This window comes from Trifolium pratense, linkage group LG5 (assembly GCF_020283565.1).
Source record: "Trifolium pratense cultivar HEN17-A07 linkage group LG5, ARS_RC_1.1, whole genome shotgun sequence".
NCBI classification, from domain to species: Eukaryota; Viridiplantae; Streptophyta; class Magnoliopsida; order Fabales; family Fabaceae; genus Trifolium; species Trifolium pratense.
Genome location: NC_060063.1, coordinates 29,566,333 through 29,586,758, shown reverse-complemented (window position 1 = coordinate 29,586,758; position 20,426 = coordinate 29,566,333). Strand labels below are relative to the sequence as shown.

General features: G+C 33.6%; 1 protein-coding gene and 1 long non-coding RNA gene across 2 annotated transcripts; both read left to right on the top strand.

The window, feature by feature from the left end:
- Positions 1-1,148: 1,148 nt before the first annotated feature.
- On the top strand, positions 1,149-12,698 carry LOC123886409. The gene is made up of 17 exons (XM_045935727.1): positions 1,149-1,392; positions 1,492-1,564; positions 3,254-6,355; positions 7,282-7,773; positions 8,418-9,333; positions 9,654-9,868; positions 9,970-10,044; positions 10,155-10,220; positions 10,317-10,359; positions 10,442-10,494; positions 10,630-10,713; positions 10,839-10,898; positions 11,005-11,058; positions 11,191-11,292; positions 11,391-11,433; positions 11,523-11,672; positions 11,751-12,698. The coding sequence occupies exons 3-17, from the start codon at positions 3,254-3,256 to the stop codon at positions 12,296-12,298; spliced, it is 6,003 nt and encodes a 2,000-aa protein (XP_045791683.1). The 5' UTR covers positions 1,149-1,392; positions 1,492-1,564; the 3' UTR covers positions 12,299-12,698.
- Positions 10,312-11,058, top strand: LOC123883625. Its single transcript, XR_006800336.1, has 4 exons — positions 10,312-10,359; positions 10,442-10,494; positions 10,630-10,713; positions 11,005-11,058. It is a non-coding gene; the product is annotated as an uncharacterized LOC123883625 (long non-coding RNA).
- Positions 12,699-20,426: the final 7,728 nt, after the last annotated feature.

Below are 20,426 nucleotides of genomic sequence, written 5' to 3'. Positions count from 1 at the left end.
TTTCGTCCTAAAAAATTTGAATGCACACAATATTTATATTAGTCCTATTATTTTTCAAATTTTTTAAATTGTTTAATTATTCTTAAACTTTTAAATCTTTGAAAATATAAAGTTAATCTGAAAATATATTTGTATAGTTAATTAATCTGAAAAAATTGGGTTTGTGAGATATGCAAAGTTTACACATAGTCCAACTTAGTTTATAAGCCATAAGACAAAAGTTAAAAACTAACTTTTTTGCCTTGCCAAATAGACCAATAGATGATTCATGAAAGCAATATATAAGGTTTACTCGCAGATGATTCAAGAAATTTGCAAAGTTTATTTTTTTAATTTGTTTTCTGTATTTGATTTCCATTTTTGGTCCACACTCCTATTTGATTTATTTGATTGTTTACGTATAAATTGCATATACATAAGAACTTATTTTTAATACCAACAGTATAGTTCTGGGTCATGTTAAATGATATGTTTTGACAGCTTATTGTTTTATGGACTCGATTTGGGTTGAGCTTGCTAAGTTGGACTAGGCAATAGGTTGATTGCTACTAGTTGATAGTGTTGAGTTAAGTATTGCGGTTTTGTTGTTCGGTTTTCTAAAATGAAAACCGCAAACCAAACCAAATCGTGCAGCTTAGATGAAAAATTATCCGTGCGGTTTAAACTAAATGCGGTTTTGATTTGAATTGGTTTGATTTGCGATTTTACTTTTGGATTGGTTCGGATACGATCACCCTACTATATATACGCACCACCGGATGCCATGTGTACTCATTTAGTGATGTGTGATACCACATGTCACTAAAATTTTAACTAATATTTAATTTTAAAATTTAATATTTATTTTAGGTTAAATAAATTTTTGGTTCTTAAAGAATTATCAAATTTTATTTTTCGTTCGTATGAAAAAAAGTCACACGTTTTTGTCTTACAAAATTTGTATGCACCCAATTTTAATCCTATTATAATGTACTAAATATGACCGCTACAATTTTTTTTTAAATTTCAAATGATATATACGAGTAAAAAGTAGGGAAAAAGAATCATGATAGAACATGCATTATTAAAAAAGTTACTGAAATTTTTTATACAGCGGTGATTAAAAACGAAATTTTATTTATTACCCTCCATCGTTGCCAACTACCTCTGACCCTCCCACATCTGTAATTTCTTCCTTCATCGCCATTTAAACTACCAAACCCATTCCAAAACCTGCAACGCTAATTCGTTTATAATCTCTTCGTGTTCTATCTCATGGAGGTTCAAATCAGAGCACGAAATGTTGATGTAGCGATTGGTGTCACCAAAATATTCACAGTACTCTCACCAACTCTCCTTCTCTCGCAATCGTATATGTTCAAATTCAAATCAAATGGAGTTAGAAGGCTTCATGTAATGTCTATTTTATTTATTTTTTTGATATAAGTGTCTATTGTTTTTGCTTACTGCATAACTTCAATTGCATTAAACATTACATGATTCTTTGTGTAGATTGGAGAAATTAGAAGAAGAAGACTGTTCATAAAACTTGATCATAATATGCACTGAAACTTAGCAAAACAAGGTATACAAATATTCTTGTTTTCCTTTTACTCTTTTAGCTTTTCTATCTGCAGATTTTTTTATAAGCAACAAATAATTGATTTAGGACCCCTTTGAATTGACTTAGGGCCCGTTTGGATTAGCTTATTTTTGAGCTTATGTAAACAGCTTATGCAATTTTTGTGTATTATAAGTTTGACAAGGTAGTTTATGATAAAATAACTTATAAAAATAGCTTAGAAGGAGGAGAGGTGAGTTGAAGGCTTCATGTATTGCTTTTGCTTACTGCATAACTTCAATTGTATTTTTATAAGCTAGTTTATGATAAAATAGCTTATAAAAATACAATTTTCACTAGTGTGAACTTATAAAATAGCATAAAACCTAATTTATTGAAGAGGTTACAAATATTACAAACACTTCAGCATTAAAACTCATTCTTTCATCTCATGAGATGTCACTTTGCATGAGAATACCTTTCCTTTTCATAACTTACCTACTGCCTCTCCCATACTAAACCTTTTTCCTGATGTAGTAATTTCCCTTCCCGCACTAGATACACCTTCTGAGGCTGATCCTCACGATCAACATCCTCCCTATCCACCTTGTCAACCTACCAACCCTGAACCTACTGCACATGTACCAGTTAGAGAATCAACTAGAACTTCAAGTTCTGGATGCTCCCTAGTGTTATCAATTACTCATCTAGCTGTGTCGATAATATAATTTTAACTGGCCCAAAATTAGAAAATTGCTGAAATTCAAGTCCAGTTGCAATCCTAGTTAACATTGAAGGTCATTGGAAACTTTTAATATTTCTTAGATTTGGAAATTTCTCATTCCACCAAGGGCTTATCATCATCTCAGATAGAAAATTTTGGTTTCTATGGATGCAAGCCAGTTTCCTTACTCATGGATCCCAACCTAAAATTATCTGATGCTACGAAAGGCTCATTGGATATTTAATGTACTTAACCATTTCAAGGCCTGATATAAACTTCACTGTGCAACAAGCTTAGTCAATTTATGCATCCGCCTAGGAAGCCTCATCTCCTTGTTTTTCACCATCTTCAACAAGCTTAGTCAATTTATGCATCCGCCTAGGAAGCCCCAAATCTCCTGCCAACAGATCTCCGATTCTCTCAGCATATGCAGATGCTGATTGGGGCAGTTGTGTGGATAACAGATAATCCACTACAGCTCAATTGGTAGTGGGAATGGATTGAACATGTACTTGAACCCCAGGGTATGTGGTTCGATTTCCACGAAAGGCAAAACCCTACTAGAGAGGGGAGTAGAGAATATCGTGTGGTGGCAGCGCCGGGATTACCTACTAAATACATAGAAAAAGGGCCCGGGCTGTTAACACTAACTTCTCTAACTTCGTTCACAAGTTGGAAATAATTAACATATTCTTTACCATGAAGTGGGTTTTAGAATATACACGATAAAGTTAGACCAGTTAGTTGTTATATTCTGTTTTCAATTGCTAAATAAGGTGGTTTGGGCATGTAGAGAGAAACCTAGAAAAACTATATGAAAAACTATTAAGAAAGACTTAGAGATTAATGAGTTTGGATATAAATAAGATTTACGATGGAGATTATTGATCCTAATACCTTTCATTCTATATTTATTTCTCATAGAATTTAGGCTCAAAATTAAACTAAGTCTATCTGAACCTGACTTTGTTTTATTGACATTGATTTAGATGGCAAGTTTCCTCTATGAATTTGTGAAGCCATATGTGGCGAAATTGATTGATGGGGCAATAGCAGAAGCACGTCATGTATTTTGCTTCACATGCATTGTTAAGGAATTTGAAGAAGAAAGGGCCAGGTTGGAACCAGAAAGGATAACTATGGCGCAACGTGTCAAAGTGGCAAAAGAAAGAGGTAAAGATATTCAAGCTAAAGTTGGTTCTTGGGAAGAGGAAATTGATAAGCTCAATCAAGTGGACACAAAAACAAAACAACCATATTTTTTTGGATTTTGTCCTGATTGCATATGGCGATATAAAAAGGGAAAGGAGTTGGTAAATACAGTGAAGAGGATCAAAGAACTAAAAGAAAAGGGAGAGAAATTTGAAAATATTGAACTTCCTCGCTGTCTTCCAGATGCTGAACGCTATTCATCAAAAGATTACATTTCTTTTGAAAGCAGAAAGTCAAAATACGAAGAACTGTTGGATGCACTAAAAGATGATAACAACTATATAACCGGATTGCAAGGGATGGGGGGCACTGGAAAGACTACATTGGTCAAAGAAGTGGGTAAAGAGCTAAAGCAATCTGAACAATTTGCTTATGTTGTTGATACAACCGTGTCATTTACACCTGATATAAAAAAAATTCAAGATGATCTTGCTGGATCTTTAGGATTGAAATGGGAGGATTGTAATGAATCAGACCGACCCAAAAAACTATGGAGCAGATTAACAAACGGTGACAAAATTCTTCTGATACTGGATGATGTGTGGGATCGAGGCCCACGTCTTGATTTTGAGGCAATAGGGATTCCAAAGCGAGACAATCACAAAGGTTGTAGAGTTCTTGTAACCTCGCGTAGTAAAATAACTTTCGACATAATGGATTGTCATAAGACAATTGAATTGGGTCTTTTATCTACAGAAGATGCATGGGTCATGTTTGAATGGTATGCCGGGATATGTAATAGCTCCTCAGAAATATTGATCAATAAGGCACGTGAAATTGCAAAGGAATGCAAACAATTACCTGTTGCAATTTCAGTTATCGCCAGCAGCTTAAAGGGCCAACAAAATCGAGAGCATGAGTGGGATGTGACATTGAAATCCTTGAAGCAGCCTGTATCCATGCATGGTGTTGATGATGATATGGTTGGAATTTATAACTGTTTGAAGATTAGCTATGATAATCTGAAGGATGAAAAAGCCAAGGGGTTGTTCCTCTTATGTTCGGTTTTCCGAGAAGATGAAGAAAATTCTATTGAAGTTCTAACTAGACTTTGCACAGGAGTGGGTCTTTTGGGGGAAGATTATGGTAGCTACGATGATGCTCGAAACCAAGTAGTTGTAGCCAAAAACAAGCTCGTAGATTCTTGTTTGTTGTTGGAGGTCAATAACAATCGTCTAAAAATGCATGATTTGGTTCGTGATGCAGCTCAATGGATAGCGAACAAAGAGATTCAATGTATAAAATTGTTTGATAAAAAGCAAAAGTCATTGGTTGAAAATCAGACAAATATCAAATATTTATTATGTGAAGGGAAGTGCATGGATTTTTTTAACTTGAAATTTGATAGTTCCAAACTTGAGATTTTAATTGTCTCGGTGGATGGAGATGAAGACCGCGCACGTCTAGAAGTTCCAAAGTCTTTCTTTGAGAATTTGATCAAGCTTCGTGTTTTGTATTTTTCAGGCAATTACAACCAATTGTCTTTATCATTACCAGATTCAATTCGGTCAATGACAAATATTCGATCTATGTCGGTTGAAAGTGTGGCTTTAGGTGACATCTCCATTTTGGGAAACCTAGAAAGTCTTGAGACTCTTGATTTGAAATATTGCAAAATAAAAGAACTGCCAAACCAAATTACAAAACTGGGGAAGTTTAAATCGTTGAAGTTAAAATGTTGCGAAATTAGAATGAATAATCCATTTGAAGTTATTGAAAGATGCTCATCACTTGAAGAGTTGTATTTCAAAAATAGTTTCAATGATTTTTGTCAGGAAATAACCTTACCTGAGTTGCAAAGATATCATATCAATAGTGGTGTGAATTCCTTATATTCTTCTTCAATGGAGAGAATCAAATTCCCAAAATATGTGTTGTTTGACTGTGATGATGATGATGTAGCGTGTCAATTTTCAAAAGGAACACTCAAGTACTGCATGCAAACAGCAGATGCTCTTTCGCTACATGGAATTGAGTGGGGATGGAGAAATCTGATGCCTGAGATTGTTCCTTTAGAACTAGGTATGAATGATCTTGTTGAACTTCATTTGTATTGGATTTCACAACTACAGTGCCTTGTTGACACCATTGGTTCTCAAGTGCCAAATGTTTTGTCCAAGTTGGTTGTACTACAACTGCATGGAATGGAAAATTTGGAAGAACTATTCAATGGACCCCTTTCCTTTGAATCTTTGAACAATTTAGAAAAGCTATCAATCAAGGATTGTATACATTTACGAAGCTTGTTTAAAGGTAAGCTAAACCTCTGCAATCTAAAGACCATCACACTTGAGAATTGCCCTATGTTAGCTTCCCTATTTGAAGCGTCTACTTCTCGAAGCCTTGTGCTACTAGAAGAATTGGAAATATCTGACTGTGAGGGACTGAAAACCATAATAGCAGATGAAAGAAGAGAGGATGAAGAGATAGATGACAGTGGTAATAATAACAAGAGTCATGGTTCAATGTTTTCAAAACTAAAAGTTATTCGTATTGAGAGATGTCACCTATTAGAATCTATGCTATCTTTCCTCTCTGCTCAAGGCCTTCCAGTAATAAAAGCTATCAGAATAAGAGAATGTGATGGATTGAAATATGTGTTTGGCCAATCTCAACATGTTGAACTGGTTTCACTGAGTAAATTGGAGCTCTATGAATTACCAAACTTCATTGGTATTTTTGAAGAATGTAATCATCGCATGTCGTCATGTGTGAAGGGATCACATTCCACTTCCAATTATGGTTCCAAAGCAGAAATACAATTGGATCCTATCAAATGCAATGCCTTCTCTTGGTGGATTCGTTTATGTTGTCAAACCACAATCCCATTGGTTGATGATGTTGATAGGGATCAACCGCATGACTGCTCAGTGGCATCTGTAAGCCTCTCATCTTTTTTCTATTACTCCCTCCGTCCCTAATTATAAGACCCTTTTACAAACAAAAAAAAAGTGTCTCTCTAAATATAGGACCCTTTACAAATTTTTAGATGCATTTATTACACTTTTTACAAACATACCCCTTATTAATATTACCAATTTATCTTGGAATATGAAAAATCAACAATGAATGTATTAATACACAAGGCTAATTTAGTAATAGTAACACAATTTTATGACAATTATTACTTCAACAACTTTTCTTATTACCCGTGATTTTCGAGAAGGTTCTTATAAAAAGGGACGGATGGAGTATCTTTTTATACACTTTCTCTTTTTACAAGCTAGTAGGTTGCATGTTATACAATATTTATTTATAGATAGAGTTTGTGCATAAAACACCCCAAAATTGAATACTACTGTTAGTAAATACTCCCTCTCTGCCCCAAAATGAGTGAGTCATTTTGACTATATGCATCGGACGAAGCGGACGAAGCGGTCCCTTCGAATCAAATGAAGGGGTCAGACTAGCAACGGATCAAAGGAAGGGGTCAGACTAGCTTAATGATTGTATTAGTGCACTATTCACATATAGTATTTTGCTTTGACCCTATTTTTCTATTAATAAATAAAAATAAATATTAACATATAAGATGTTGTTGGATTCATTTCGATGAGTATTTTCAAAATATCATATTTTTATAATTTTTATTATTATATGATTAAAAATATTAATGGTCAAAGTTATGCATTGGCATACGTGACACAGTCAACTGGCTCACTCATTGTATTGGAGTATACAATTTTGGGCATCAATACTATTATTACAAGTAATAATAAATTTTCCTTAATTTATGTGCACAGTACAACAATGTTTGCTTTGATTGAGTTCCTTTTTTCATTGGCATTACATAACTACATTGCAGGAATCAAATTCACACCGTCTTAACATATGGGAACGTGTTCAATGTCTTCCAATACAATCAAAGATCCTCTGCAATATTAAAGATATTGTACTGACTCATTTTCCGAAGATGAAATCAGTATTTATCCTATCTATTGATCTAATAATGCAGTTGGAAACTTTGGCAATTATGAACTGTGATGAACTGAAGCACGTAATAATAGACACTGGAGAGCATAACACTGGTGGCAACATCTGTGTCAATGTCTTCCCAAAATTGAACAAGCTCTTTGTTGAAGATTGCGCACAATTGGAATACATATTTGGACATGACACTATTATTAATCATCAAAACTACATGGAGATTCAACTTCATTTTCCGGAATTGAGAGATCTCCATCTTGTCGGTCTACCAAGTTTGATCGCCACGTGTCCCAAACAATATCGAATAACCTTTCCTTCTTTGAAAAGTCTTGAACTCGGGAAATGTTCCCAGGATAATACAATCATTAAGGTATCCCTCTTTCCATATATCTTTGTTGTTTGATAATTTCTTAGCAATTTAAGTAAGTGAAATACATCAATCCCTCCATAAAAATGAGCTTGAAAAAATTGATATTTTGGTTAACATGGCCAACCTATTTTACAAGCTCATTTGCTATTATCAGATTATTTTAAATTTATAAATAAAAATACTTTCTAAACAAAACATTTAAAATATCATGAAATAGATATATCCATAAATCCTAGAGATGAAATTTTTGAAATAGCTAAGAAAATATGATACTAAGTTAATCAAGTTACTCCATGACTTGTATTTTTTAATTTTATAATTTTTCATGGGTTTTAAAAAATAAATTTATGAATTTGATGTTGACAATGATGAAATGACATATCATAGAAGTATGCAAAGAGTTGATATTCATATATGGGTTTTATAACTTTAACTAGTTGTTATAATCTAGCCAAAAAAAAAAACTAGTTGTTATAATGAAGATTATCTTTAATGGAAGAAATCTATGAAAAACCAAAAAAAAAAAAAATCATGGCCAAACAATACTGAATAAATTCCTATGATCTTTTAACTGCCTGTAATTGCTATGATATTATTTAATTCTATTATCTTACTGGTAATTTATTTTATGTACGTACATTTAGGAACTGAGTGGGAACGTGGATTATTTTCTCACTTTGCAAGGCATTATATTATCCAGATGCAATGTAGAAAATATATTTTCCCTCGATGAAATAGATGGACAACAACTGGACTTAGGTTTGCGATACATTATGTTGTATGATCTGCCTATGATGACTTGTCTTTTTGTGATTCCCAAAAATTCATTTGCCCTCAAAAACCTTACACACATAAGAATTTTGCGATGTGACAAATTGAAAATTGCATTCTCCACTGCCATTTTGAGATTGCTACTAGAGTTGGTTAATTTAAGTATAGAAGAATGCAAAGAGTTGGAACATATTATTGAAGATGATGATGGTTTGGAGAATAAAAATAATTCAAAGTCCTTGTCTTCAACAACATGCTTCCCAAAGCTACAAGAACTTGCTGTTATAAAGTGCAACAAGTTGAAATCTGTCTTCTCCACTTCCATGTTAAGATTTCTACCAGAGTTGGTTTATTTAAGAATAGAAGAATGCAAAGAGTTGGAACATATTATTGAAGATGATGATGGTTTGGAGAATAAACAAAATTCAAATTCCTTGTCTTCAACAACATGCTTCCCAAAGCTACAAGGACTTGCTGTTATAAATTGCAACAAGTTGACATATGTCCTTCCATTCTCGGTATGTAAAGAGCTTCCGAAGCTAGATGTTCTGTTGATAACAAAAGCAAATGAGTTAGAGGAAATATTCAAAAGTGAAGATGATCAGAAAGTTGATATTCCAAATCTAAATGTTGTAGCATTTGATATGCTGCCAAGCCTCTGTTGTGCTCAAGGAAATCAATTTCAGGCTGTGAAAAATTGCTTCGTGCGGAATTGTCAAAAACTCACTCTGACTTCAGCAGAAGCAACCGACATCTTAGGAGAATTTAAAGGTTCAGAATATGGCACAGGTACACACTATATCCAATATTTCAGTTTGATTTTACAAATATGTGATTATGGTTTTACCATTATGTGATTTTAATTGCTTTTAATCAGTCCTTAAATGGGGTGTGGCCTTACTAAATTCATGGCCGATTAAAATTTATCTCTAATTGAAGTTTGAATTTATATAAATATAACAGTGATAAATTCTAACGATTAGGCCAATGTGGACATCTTTAAACTTTAATTTACGATTTTTTTTTTTATAAGGTGAAGTAGTAGATATTTTGATTTTATATAATAATGCTTATCTATCTAATGATGTTCATAATGTATTTTTCTATAGGTTATGATTTGTATGTGAATGTGAGCGATCTATTTGAACAACTACAAAGTTCAGAAACCACTGAAGATTTTGATACCGGGTCGAATTTAGCAAGTATTGAAATTGTTGAAAATGCTGGGATTGAACAACTGCCAAGTGCAAAAATCACTGAAGATTTTGAACTACCAGTTCTCGAAAATGTTCCGGATTTAACAATACTACCAACAAATTCAAAAGTAAGTAATTTGCAGACCATGACAAATTTAATATAGTACTACCTCATTTTGCATATAAAGCCGAGTGATACATGTAATTAATAATTTTGATCTTATTACAGGAGTTGCTGAATGAACGATCAATGGAACAACAACATTCACTTGAAGAAATTGATACTATAGTCCAACCTTCTCAAGTAAATAATGTAATAAAGCTAATTAACAAGAAATACTTGAAAAAGATAATTTTTTGCTTAAAATATATTATAGGCTTCAACTAATTTACATTTTCATGCTGTGCAATTAGTTGGAGGGATCAACATCAGAAAAAACACCAGTTGCAACTATACAAGTCGTTCCATCTAAGCAAAAGGCAATTTCCCTCATTTTCCTTTTATTGTTTTGACTCTTTCAAATGCAAAAATTGAATTATACTATAAAAATAAACATTCTTTTAAATTTTAAGCAGGGTATTGAGATAGAAGGGACTTCTAAGACTAATAATGGTCATGGTAAAGATTTTTTGGATCGATTTTATTTTTAATTAACTTGTTGTGCTCAAATTGGCATAATAATGCTTTCGTATGCTTTCAGGGGATCCTTCTCAAAAAGTAGAAGATTTAGCAATACTACCAACAAATTCCGAAGTAAGTAATTTGCAGGCCATGTCAAATTTATGTCTAAGCCCTTACTTAGTTATACATGTAATTATTAATAATTATAATAATAATAATAACATGACTAGCTATGTCTTTGAATCAAACATGCTATTTTTTGTGCAGATACAAATGAAACAAACCCTAGAGGCTGAGCACGTATTTATTCCAAACGATCCAGATTTAGCAATACTGCCAACAAGTTCAGAAGTAAGTAATTTGCAGGCTGTCATATTTATAGTCAAAGCCTCAACTTAGTAATACATGTAATTAATAATTTTAATAATAATCACCATGACTATGTCTTTGAATCAAACATGCTATTTATTGTACAGATACAAATGAAACAAACACCAGAGACAGCACATGAATATGTTGAAAATGTTCTGGATTTAGCAATACTACCAACAAATTCAGAAATATTTAACAGGCCATGTCAAATTTATAGTCTAAGCTCTTACTTAGTAATACTTCTAATTAATAATTTTGACATTATTATAGGAACAATCACTTGGAGAAACTGATACTATAGTCAAACCTTCACAAGTACATAATGTAATATAGTACCACCTCATTTTGCATATAAAGCTAACAAGAAATATTTGAAGAAATAATATAATTTTATTTAAAATACTACTTAAATATTAATTGCTGCATCTAATTTACATTCTCATGCTATAAAATTAGTTGGAGGAATCAACATCAGAAAAAACAGCACTTGCAGCTGTGTCTACCATTTCGGGAACAAAGAATGAGCCACCTTTACAAGTAGTTACTTCTAAACAAAAGGCAATTCCCCTCATTTTCCTTTTATTATTTTGACTCTTTTTCAAATGCAGGAATTGAATTACAATATAAACATAAACATCCTTTAAAATTTTAAGCAGGGTGTTGCAATAGAAGAAACTACTAAGAATAAGAATGATCAAGGTAGAGATATTTTGCATCGATTTTATTTTCTTATGCTACCTCATCATCCTTTTAATTTTGAATTCTCTTCTTTTCTACATGCTGTTCAGTTTCTCCAAATGGCGATGCTTTCATGAAAGTAAACTCAAATGTTGAGGAACGGTTTTCTAAGGATGATGAAATAATAGTTTCCAAATCTAAACCCTCTCCTAGCATCCCATCTCCTATTGCATCTCAGATCCCATCAATGCCTTCTAAAGGTATCTTATTGCTTTGTTTTATTTTTAGTTAATTTGTTCTGCTCAAATTGGCATAATAATTCTCTCCTATAATTTCAGGTGACCCTTCTAAAAAAGTAGAAGATTTAAGTTCTTCGCTTGTCAAGAGGGAGCTTGAGCAACTGGTCTCCAAGAATCATTTGGATTATGAGAACTTGTCTTTGTTATCTGATTTTCTTGTTGAGAATCCTTCTGTTCGTTTAAAGGATACTTCACTTAGTAATAAATACAAGGGATGTGCCTACAACTCACTAGCTGAGCTATTGAAATTCCTCAAAACCCATACTTTGCTAGAAGTATCAGGCTCAAGCCACTCTGAATTTGTGGAGCTATTACAAGATGCACTCAGCTTTGCTTTTGATAAGGATTGGTTGGATGGTGTCGAGAGGCGTGCTTTATTTCCTGAAATACAAGTATCTCCAGATGCTTTGGAAAAATTGTTGGATTTCAAGAAACGGGTTACCAAGGATGTTGAAGACTTGCGTTTGAAGATAGATTTTTTAAGTCAAGTTGCGGAAGATCTTAAGCATCAATTGACATCCTCTGAAGCTGTTTTGGAGAGTATCATTCAACAAGAGGCAGTTTTAATTGCCCCTATTGGTTATTAGACTATATTTTCATTGCTAATTTGCTATACTTTTAATTGTGTGTGCTATTCTCCGTCAATATTGTTTATTCCGTGAGTGTAAGGTTTCGTCATTTCTCATATGAAATGAACTTAATAACCATCTTATTTTGTTTGTGTTGGGTGGATTCACTCCTCATGTGGAATCCACACAATTTATATTAAAAAAAAAAAAGGAGAAAAAAAAAAAAGAGAAAAAAAGAAGGAAAAAAAAAGGAGAAAAAGAGAAAACAAAAAACAAAAAATAGGTGTATTGTGTTTTAATAGGCCATTTGTGTGGAATATGTGTTTTTAGTTGGTTTCTACCTTTGGTGAGTATTGTTTTTACTAGGAAGACTATTGTGTACTTATTATTATTCATAGTGGAAGATTTATCTGACTTGGTCTCGTGGTTTTTTATTCTCTCACATTAAGAGGATTTTCCACGTAAAATTTTGGTGTTTGATATTTATTATGCTGTCATTATTATTCTGCTTTGGAATTAGATTTTTCTAGTTATCTATTTAATTGCACAAGTGTTGGGAATGGGAAAAATGATTCTGCGTTAAAGAGACTCTTTAAGTTTGATTTTTCCCCAACAGTCAGTTTGTGTATTTAAAACCATGATCGATTGCTGTATGCAACGTTGATGAAGTTATTTTGCCGAATGTTTCTTGCAATTTGATTGCCAATTAATGGCAAGTAGGTTTGTGGTTGTGGAATTCTGTTAGAGTCAGTTTGTATAAAATGTATATTTGAGTCAAACTCAAGCTTTGTATTCATTCTTCAATATTCAATAGGTGAAATCAGAGATTCTGTAAAGATATATAGTTAGAAGGATCTTTGTTGGTTACATATGATGGATGATATAGAGCCTTTAGGAATCTATATATATATGATTCCATTTCTGTGCAAATGTGAATGGAAAACCATTTCAGAATGAAATTGATACTCTAAATACAAAGAACAATCATATATACGTAGTTACTGATTTTTCTCTAAATTTGTATAAATTTTGCATTTGTTGTTCTTGTTCATTTAAAAGAGACTAAAACAAAGTATGTCTTAAAATATCTTCTTCCCTCTATGTCTCTGACTAAGAAACATCACTTAAAGAATTCAAGTTGAACAAAGTCAACACTACTAGTACTACTACTTTTATTATGGGCAGGTGGAGCATGCGGGCATGGGAATTTGTATAGCCATGGATATGGAACCAACACAACAGTTCTAACAATGGTGGTTGGTGTAACTCTCTCCTTTGCAACATTCTAGGTGAGTGGATCTTTATTATTGTCCTTTTTAAGAAAAATATAATTCATGCAATACATACATATATAAGATAATCATAAAATGGATTGATATTAAATTACAGGGGATAAGGTTTTGTCGAAAAGCTTATGGCTACAAAATGAATCATGATGAAATCTTCAACTGTAAGATAGAACTCTATCATGTTCATGTCAACAACATCTTAGCATTTCCAAACTCTTTTATTTGTTCCCAATTATTTCAGTAACTGTTTCCTTTACTTTCTGTACAAGTTCTTCCCTGTTATTCCATTGAACATGTTTAGATACATAAGTATTACTCATGTGAACCTTGTTGGAAAACAACAAACAAGAAGATAATACATTGTGATAAATTGTGGTAAGTTATTCAAAACAAATGGTTCATACCTTTCTGGTTTGAAAACAAGGTTCTTGTATGCAAACCACTGCAATGAGAAACATACAAGATATGAATAATAGGCTTTCTTAGAGAAGGTATACATTACAAGGCTATACTATGTCTCCAAAATTGTATCATATATATAATAAAAATAATACGATAGAAACTATTGGTAAAAACTCTCACATTAAAATAGATAAGTCTCTCGAAATGAGTTTGTAAAGAGTGACATTAATTATCGTAAAAGTTAGTTTTATTATGATGGAAACTGTTTGGTGTCTATGGATTGCAGGAAATTAATTAGTGTTTCATGGAATAACTCTTGATTTTGGTTGTTTCAGCAGTTAAGACCTTTTGTGTGATGCAGATATTAGTCCCCCAAAAATTGGATAACTTTAAGTATACATGCAATACTGTTACTGCCCTGTTTTTTTGAAGTAGAAAATTCACTTTAAGTATCATAGATATGGTCATGATTTTATTTAATTTACTTCAGGCCTAACTGTACATTCCAGTCCCTTTTAAGTATGTGGAATTGATGTAGCTTAAATATGGTCACGTTGTACTTGATTTTCACAGTTCCTACTCCTGATGTCTTTCTGATTAGGTACATCAAAGCCTTGACTCCCCTGATAAAGAGGTATATATTTCTTAATAGTTTGATCGTGAAAATTGTTCCAAGTTCTATGTGGTTATTGATTGTGGAATGGTTTTATTTAACTGTAAAACTTTGTAATACCTGGTGAATTTCCTAGCTGAGCTATCTATGATGCATTAAGCTACTGTCTCCTCGTATTTCCCTTCAATGATCGTTGCTTCTACTGTTTATGCGGCAAGATCTACCCTCGAAAGGAGCCCTGTTTGGACTGATACTCTGAAGCACTACACAGGCTACTCCGAGGAACAACTAAGGTAATATAATATCAGCAAAATCATACGTTGAAGTAGCAACTAGATGTTTATTTACTGTGTGTTTCTCTTGTGACAATGAAAGTAGCATTTTGTTTAGGCTAAATTGCACTTTTGGCCCCATAAGTTTCAGAAAGTTGCGATTTTGGCCCCCTATGTTTCAAAATAGCACTTCTAGCCCCTTAACTTTACCCCCTTTTGCAAAAGGTCAATTTTGACCAAGTCAACGCTGATGTGGCAAGTCACTTTAAGTGACTCAGCTACCACATCAACTATTTTTTAAAAAAAGGAATATGGAAGGGGTAGTCACGTGAGATCATCTTCAACCTAACATCATCTTCAATTTCAATCTCAAATCCTTATCAACTTCAACCTTAATCTTCAATTATTTGACCAAGCCTAAAGTAATTTTTATCGGTTGGTAAATACGAATATGGTTGGCCTTTTTATTGGTTGGTTGAAAATCTTGTCGATGAATCTAACATATTGTTTTGTTCTCTTTGTTGGCCATAAATAAGGACATAGCCAGGCCTTAAAAAGTGGTATTAGTATTGATGAAAGAAAAGAATAAGAAAAACTGCTCCTATAGACACAAAACATGATATTTTGTGCAAAATATATAATATGGCACAATTTTAATTTGGTATTTTGGTCTATTTAAAATATAGAGTTCTCAAACAATTGAAAAAAATTGATAGTACAATTCCATACATTATCATCACCAATATTAAATCTAAAAATTGTTTCCAAGTTAAGTGAATTTGAATGATTTTTTTGTTGTTGGTGAGTATGTGAATTTGAATGATTGTATCAAAAGCATAGTCTTTGCTGATGATGATTTTTCTATTCTTTTTCTCCACCTTGAAGCGTGTTGAATAAGGCCAATGAAAATTCTTTGTTCTCATTCTTAATTTAACGATTTGGGATTGAAATTGAAGATGATGTTAGGTTGAAGATGATCTCACCCCATATTCCTTTTTTTTAAAAAAATTATTAGATAAAAAAAAAAGCTGATGTGGCAGCTGAGTCACTTAAGTGACTTGCCACATAGTGTTGACTTGGTCAAAATTGACCTTTTGCAAAAAGGGATAAAGTTAGGGGGCTAGAAGTGCTATTTTGAAACATAGGGGACTAAAATTGCAACTTTTTGAAACTTAGGAGACCAAAAATGTAATTTAGCCTTTTGTTTATTTATGATGTTAAGTATGTGGAAATTGATGTAGCTTTGTTGACTAGACATCATCTTTGAATTTAAAGCAGCTTAATCATTTGTTATATATCATTAAAGCAACTTAATCATTTGCTGCAGGGGAACATTTTCGCTCGCGTCCTTAGTTTTCTTACTTTGATGGGTCTAAATAACATATAAAATGATTTTTAATTTTTTTAAAAAAATTATGAATGATTTATATATGATATAAACTTTCGATCAAACAATGAATTTTGTAAAATTCGTATTCAATATAATAATATTTGCAATTGTATACCATGGAAGACTTGATGAAGTCTATTTGTTGAAATATTTCCTATTTAGTACTATTTATTTTCTTATTTAAGAGTCATTATACTTATTTAAGAGTCATTATGTTACTCCTAAAATAAAGGAGCTGGTTTTGTATTTTCTCTCCTATAAAAGGAGCCATTTGCATCATAATAATATATTACAGTCAGTTATCACCCATATGCTTTTCTACATGGTATCAGAGCTCTATTAGGGCTAGGGTGATACTGTAAAAAAAAAAAAAAAAAAAAATTTCTGACGACCTGTTCTTAATCCGACCCGACCGATCCAAACTATGGTGGACCCTACACAAACACCACCTCCTCCCGGAGGTCGTGGAGGCGGAGGCGGCAGCGGCACCAACATCAATTCCGGCGGCTCCAACAACAATTCCGGCAGAGGAAGTGGATTTACCATGCCAGAAATGCCCAGTTTCATGACAAACAACAATTTTAACAGTGGGATTGGTTATGGCAGAGGAGATCCCAACAACAACTTTAACGGTGGGATCGGTTATGGCAGAGGAGATCCCAACAACAATTTTTTTGGGTTCGGTTATGGCTACCCATTTGATGGTGGTTACAGTAACTCAGGAGGTGGAGGTCAAAATAACTCTCTTCAGGTTAATGTTCAGAAACTGGATGGCTCAAACTACCCTGAATGGTCCCAAACTGTTCGACTTATTCTAGAGGGCAAAGGGAAGTTGGGCTTTCTTACAGGTGATGTTCCGATGCCTGCAACAACATATCCTAATTACAGGTTCTGGAAATCTGAAAACTCTTCTATTATTGCCTGGCTTATTAATAATATGGAGATAGGTATGAGAAAAACATACATGTATCTGCCTACAGCAAAAGATGTTTGGGACGCTGTAAAACTGTCTTACTCTGATATTAAAAGTTTCTCTCAAATTTATGATCTAAAATCAAAGTTATGGAATTCTTGGAAATAATCCGCTGCCAACCATCCGAGAAACTTTTTGAGAAATCAGAAGGGAGGAGGCTAGACAAAGAGTGATGATGGGAAAGCCAAATTCAGCAACTGATGGTTCTGCCCTTGTCACAAACAACACCAGTAAAGACAGCAAGAAATATGGTAAGAAAAATGGTAAACTCTAGTGTGATCACTGTAAATTCTGGTGCTATCACACACATGAGACTTGTTGGGAACTTCATGGAAAGCCTCCTAATTGGAAAAAGAAGGGTGAGGGTCGTGCACTTCAAGCAACTTCTGATCAAGAGCCACAGTCTTCCGCAAATGCATTTCCATTCACTAAGGAACAACTAGACCAAATGTACAAACTCCTCGAGTCTCAAACACCTTCGTGCTCCATAGCCCAGAAAGGTAACTTTCCAAAATCAGCCCATCTTAGTGTCATTCCTAATCGTACATGGATCGTTGATTCTGGAGCCACCGATCATATGACCGGTGAATCCAGTTTATTTTCTTCATATAAACCATGTGCAGGAAATTTCAAAATTAAAATAGCAGATGGCTCTCTTTCAGCCGTGGCAGGAAAAGGTTCTATTGTTTTGTCTCCCTTACTAACCATCCAAGATGTGTTACATGTCCCAAATTTGTCTTGCAACTTATTATCTGTCAGTAAGCTAACCGCAAATAAAAACTGCCAAGCTCATTTCTTTGATACTCATTGTGTTTTTCAGGATTTGATCTCGGGGAGGATGATTGGCACTGCTGAGGAAAGTGGTGGACTCTACTACTTGGAAGATGAACCAAAAACCAGACATCAAATTGGACCAATAAGTTTTTCTCCTGTTAAATCTTTTTTTGTTTCAAATAATAAGGATGACATTATGTTGTGGCATTTAAGATTAGGCCACCCTAGTTTTAAGTATTTAAGTTCATTGTTTCCTAAACTTTTTGTTGAACAAGACATTTCGTCACTGAAATGTGAGGTTTGTGAGTTTGCTAAACATCATCGAAGTGTTTTTCCAATTCAATCTTATAAACCTTCAAAACCCTTTTCAATGATTCATAGTGATGTTTGGGGGCCTAATCGAACAAGTACTTTATCCAACAAAAAATGGTTTATCACTTTCACAGATGATCATACTAGACTTTGTTGGGTATACTTGTTGAAAGAAAAATCTGAGGTAGGTCAAATAATTAAAAACTTTTGTAAATTGGTGCAGACACAGTTTAACACCCAAATACAAGTGTTTAGAACTGACAATGGTACTGAATTTTTTAATAAAATTGTTGGAAATTTTTTTCTTGAAAATGGAATTGTGCATCAAAGTTCATGTGTTAACTCACCCCCACAAAATGGGATTGCAGAGAGGAAAAACCGGCACCTTCTTGAAGTTGCACGAGCACTACTCTTCTCTACCAATGTCCCTAAATATTTATGGGGTGAAGCTGTCTTGACAGCTGCACATTTAATAAACCGTATGCCATCCCGTGCTTTGAAATTTCAAACTCCTTTGCAAAGTTTCTTGAAATATTTTCCAATTGCTTCAGTTCTATCAGATTTACCACTTAAAATATTTGGATGCACAGCTTTTGTTCACGAACACAAGCATCTTGGTAAACTTGAACCTCGTGCAATCAAATGTGTTTTTATTGGTTATTCATCTTCTCAAAAAGGTTATAAATGTTTTGATCCTAATACAAAGAAAATATTTGTAACAATGGACGTTACTTTTTTTGAAAACAAACCGTTTTTTGGTAATGATCATCTTCAAGGGGGGAAAACAAATGAAGATTCTCCTGAATTGTTTGAAAACTTAATTATCTCAGAAGATGTGTATATATCACATAATTCTGTTCCATGTACATCTGCACCTAAAGAAAATGCCTTGGAAAAATTAGATGAACCTACTTCTTCCATGAGTAAGGATCAATCAGAATTCGAGGCAACAAATCAAAACAAAGACCAAACCAATGTTTTTTCTGAAATTAATCAAAATGCACCAAATAAAGATCCTTATAATGAAACAGAAAAAAGATTTGAGGAAGGAAATCCAATTTGGAAAGGCAAATTTTATGTCAGAAGAAACAATGATCAAGTAGTAGAAGACCTTGTTCCTCAACTCAGCCAAGAATCTGAACCGAGTGAAAGTCAACAGACTCAGACAGGTAAATCTCTCCTTGATCCTAATTCTTTATATACCGACCTTGATGTCCCCATAGAACTTAGGAAACAATATACTGATCTTAATGTTCCCATAGCCCATAGGAAGCCAGGTAGGCCATGTACTAAGCACCCCTTGTCTAACTTTGTATCATATTCAAACTTGTCTCCCTCTTTTGCTGCATTTACTTCTAATCTATCTAGTGTCAAAATTCCTAAGAATGTACAGGAGGCTCTAGAAATTCCAAAGTGGAAGGAAGCTGTTTTTGAGGAGATGAAAGCTCTTGAAAAGAATAAAACTTGGAGTGCCACAACTCTGCCGGCAGGTAAAAGAACTGTGGGATGTAAGTGGGTGTTCACAATAAAATGCAATTCTGATGGATCAATCGGAAGTTACAAAGCTCGATTGGTTGCAAAAGGATTCACTCAGACCTATGGCATAGATTACTCAGAGACCTTTGCTCCTGTTGCAAAACTTAACACAATCAGAATACTGTTATCCCTTGCTGCTAACTTAGACTGGCCTCTCCATCAGCTAGATGTCAAAAATGTTTTTCTAAATGGTGATTTAGAAGAAGAAGTATATATGGACTGTCCTCCAGGTTTTGAAGAAACCTTTGGGTCACAGGTGTGTAAACTAAAGAAGTCCTTATACGGATTGAAACAATCTCCGAGAGCTTGGTTTGAAAAGTTTACTCAGTCTGTAAAGAAACAGGAATATACTCAAGGACAAGCAGATCATACTTTATTCACAAAGTCAGGTCAAAATGGAATGATAACTGTTTTGATAGTCTATGTTGATGATATTATTCTTACAGGTAATGATGAGATAGAAATGGAGAGATTAAAAAGGAACTTAGCAGCAGATTTTGAAATCAAAGACTTGGGTCCCCTCAAGTATTTCCTTGGCATGGAAGTAGCAAGGTCAAAGAAAGGAATTGTTGTTTCTCAGAGAAA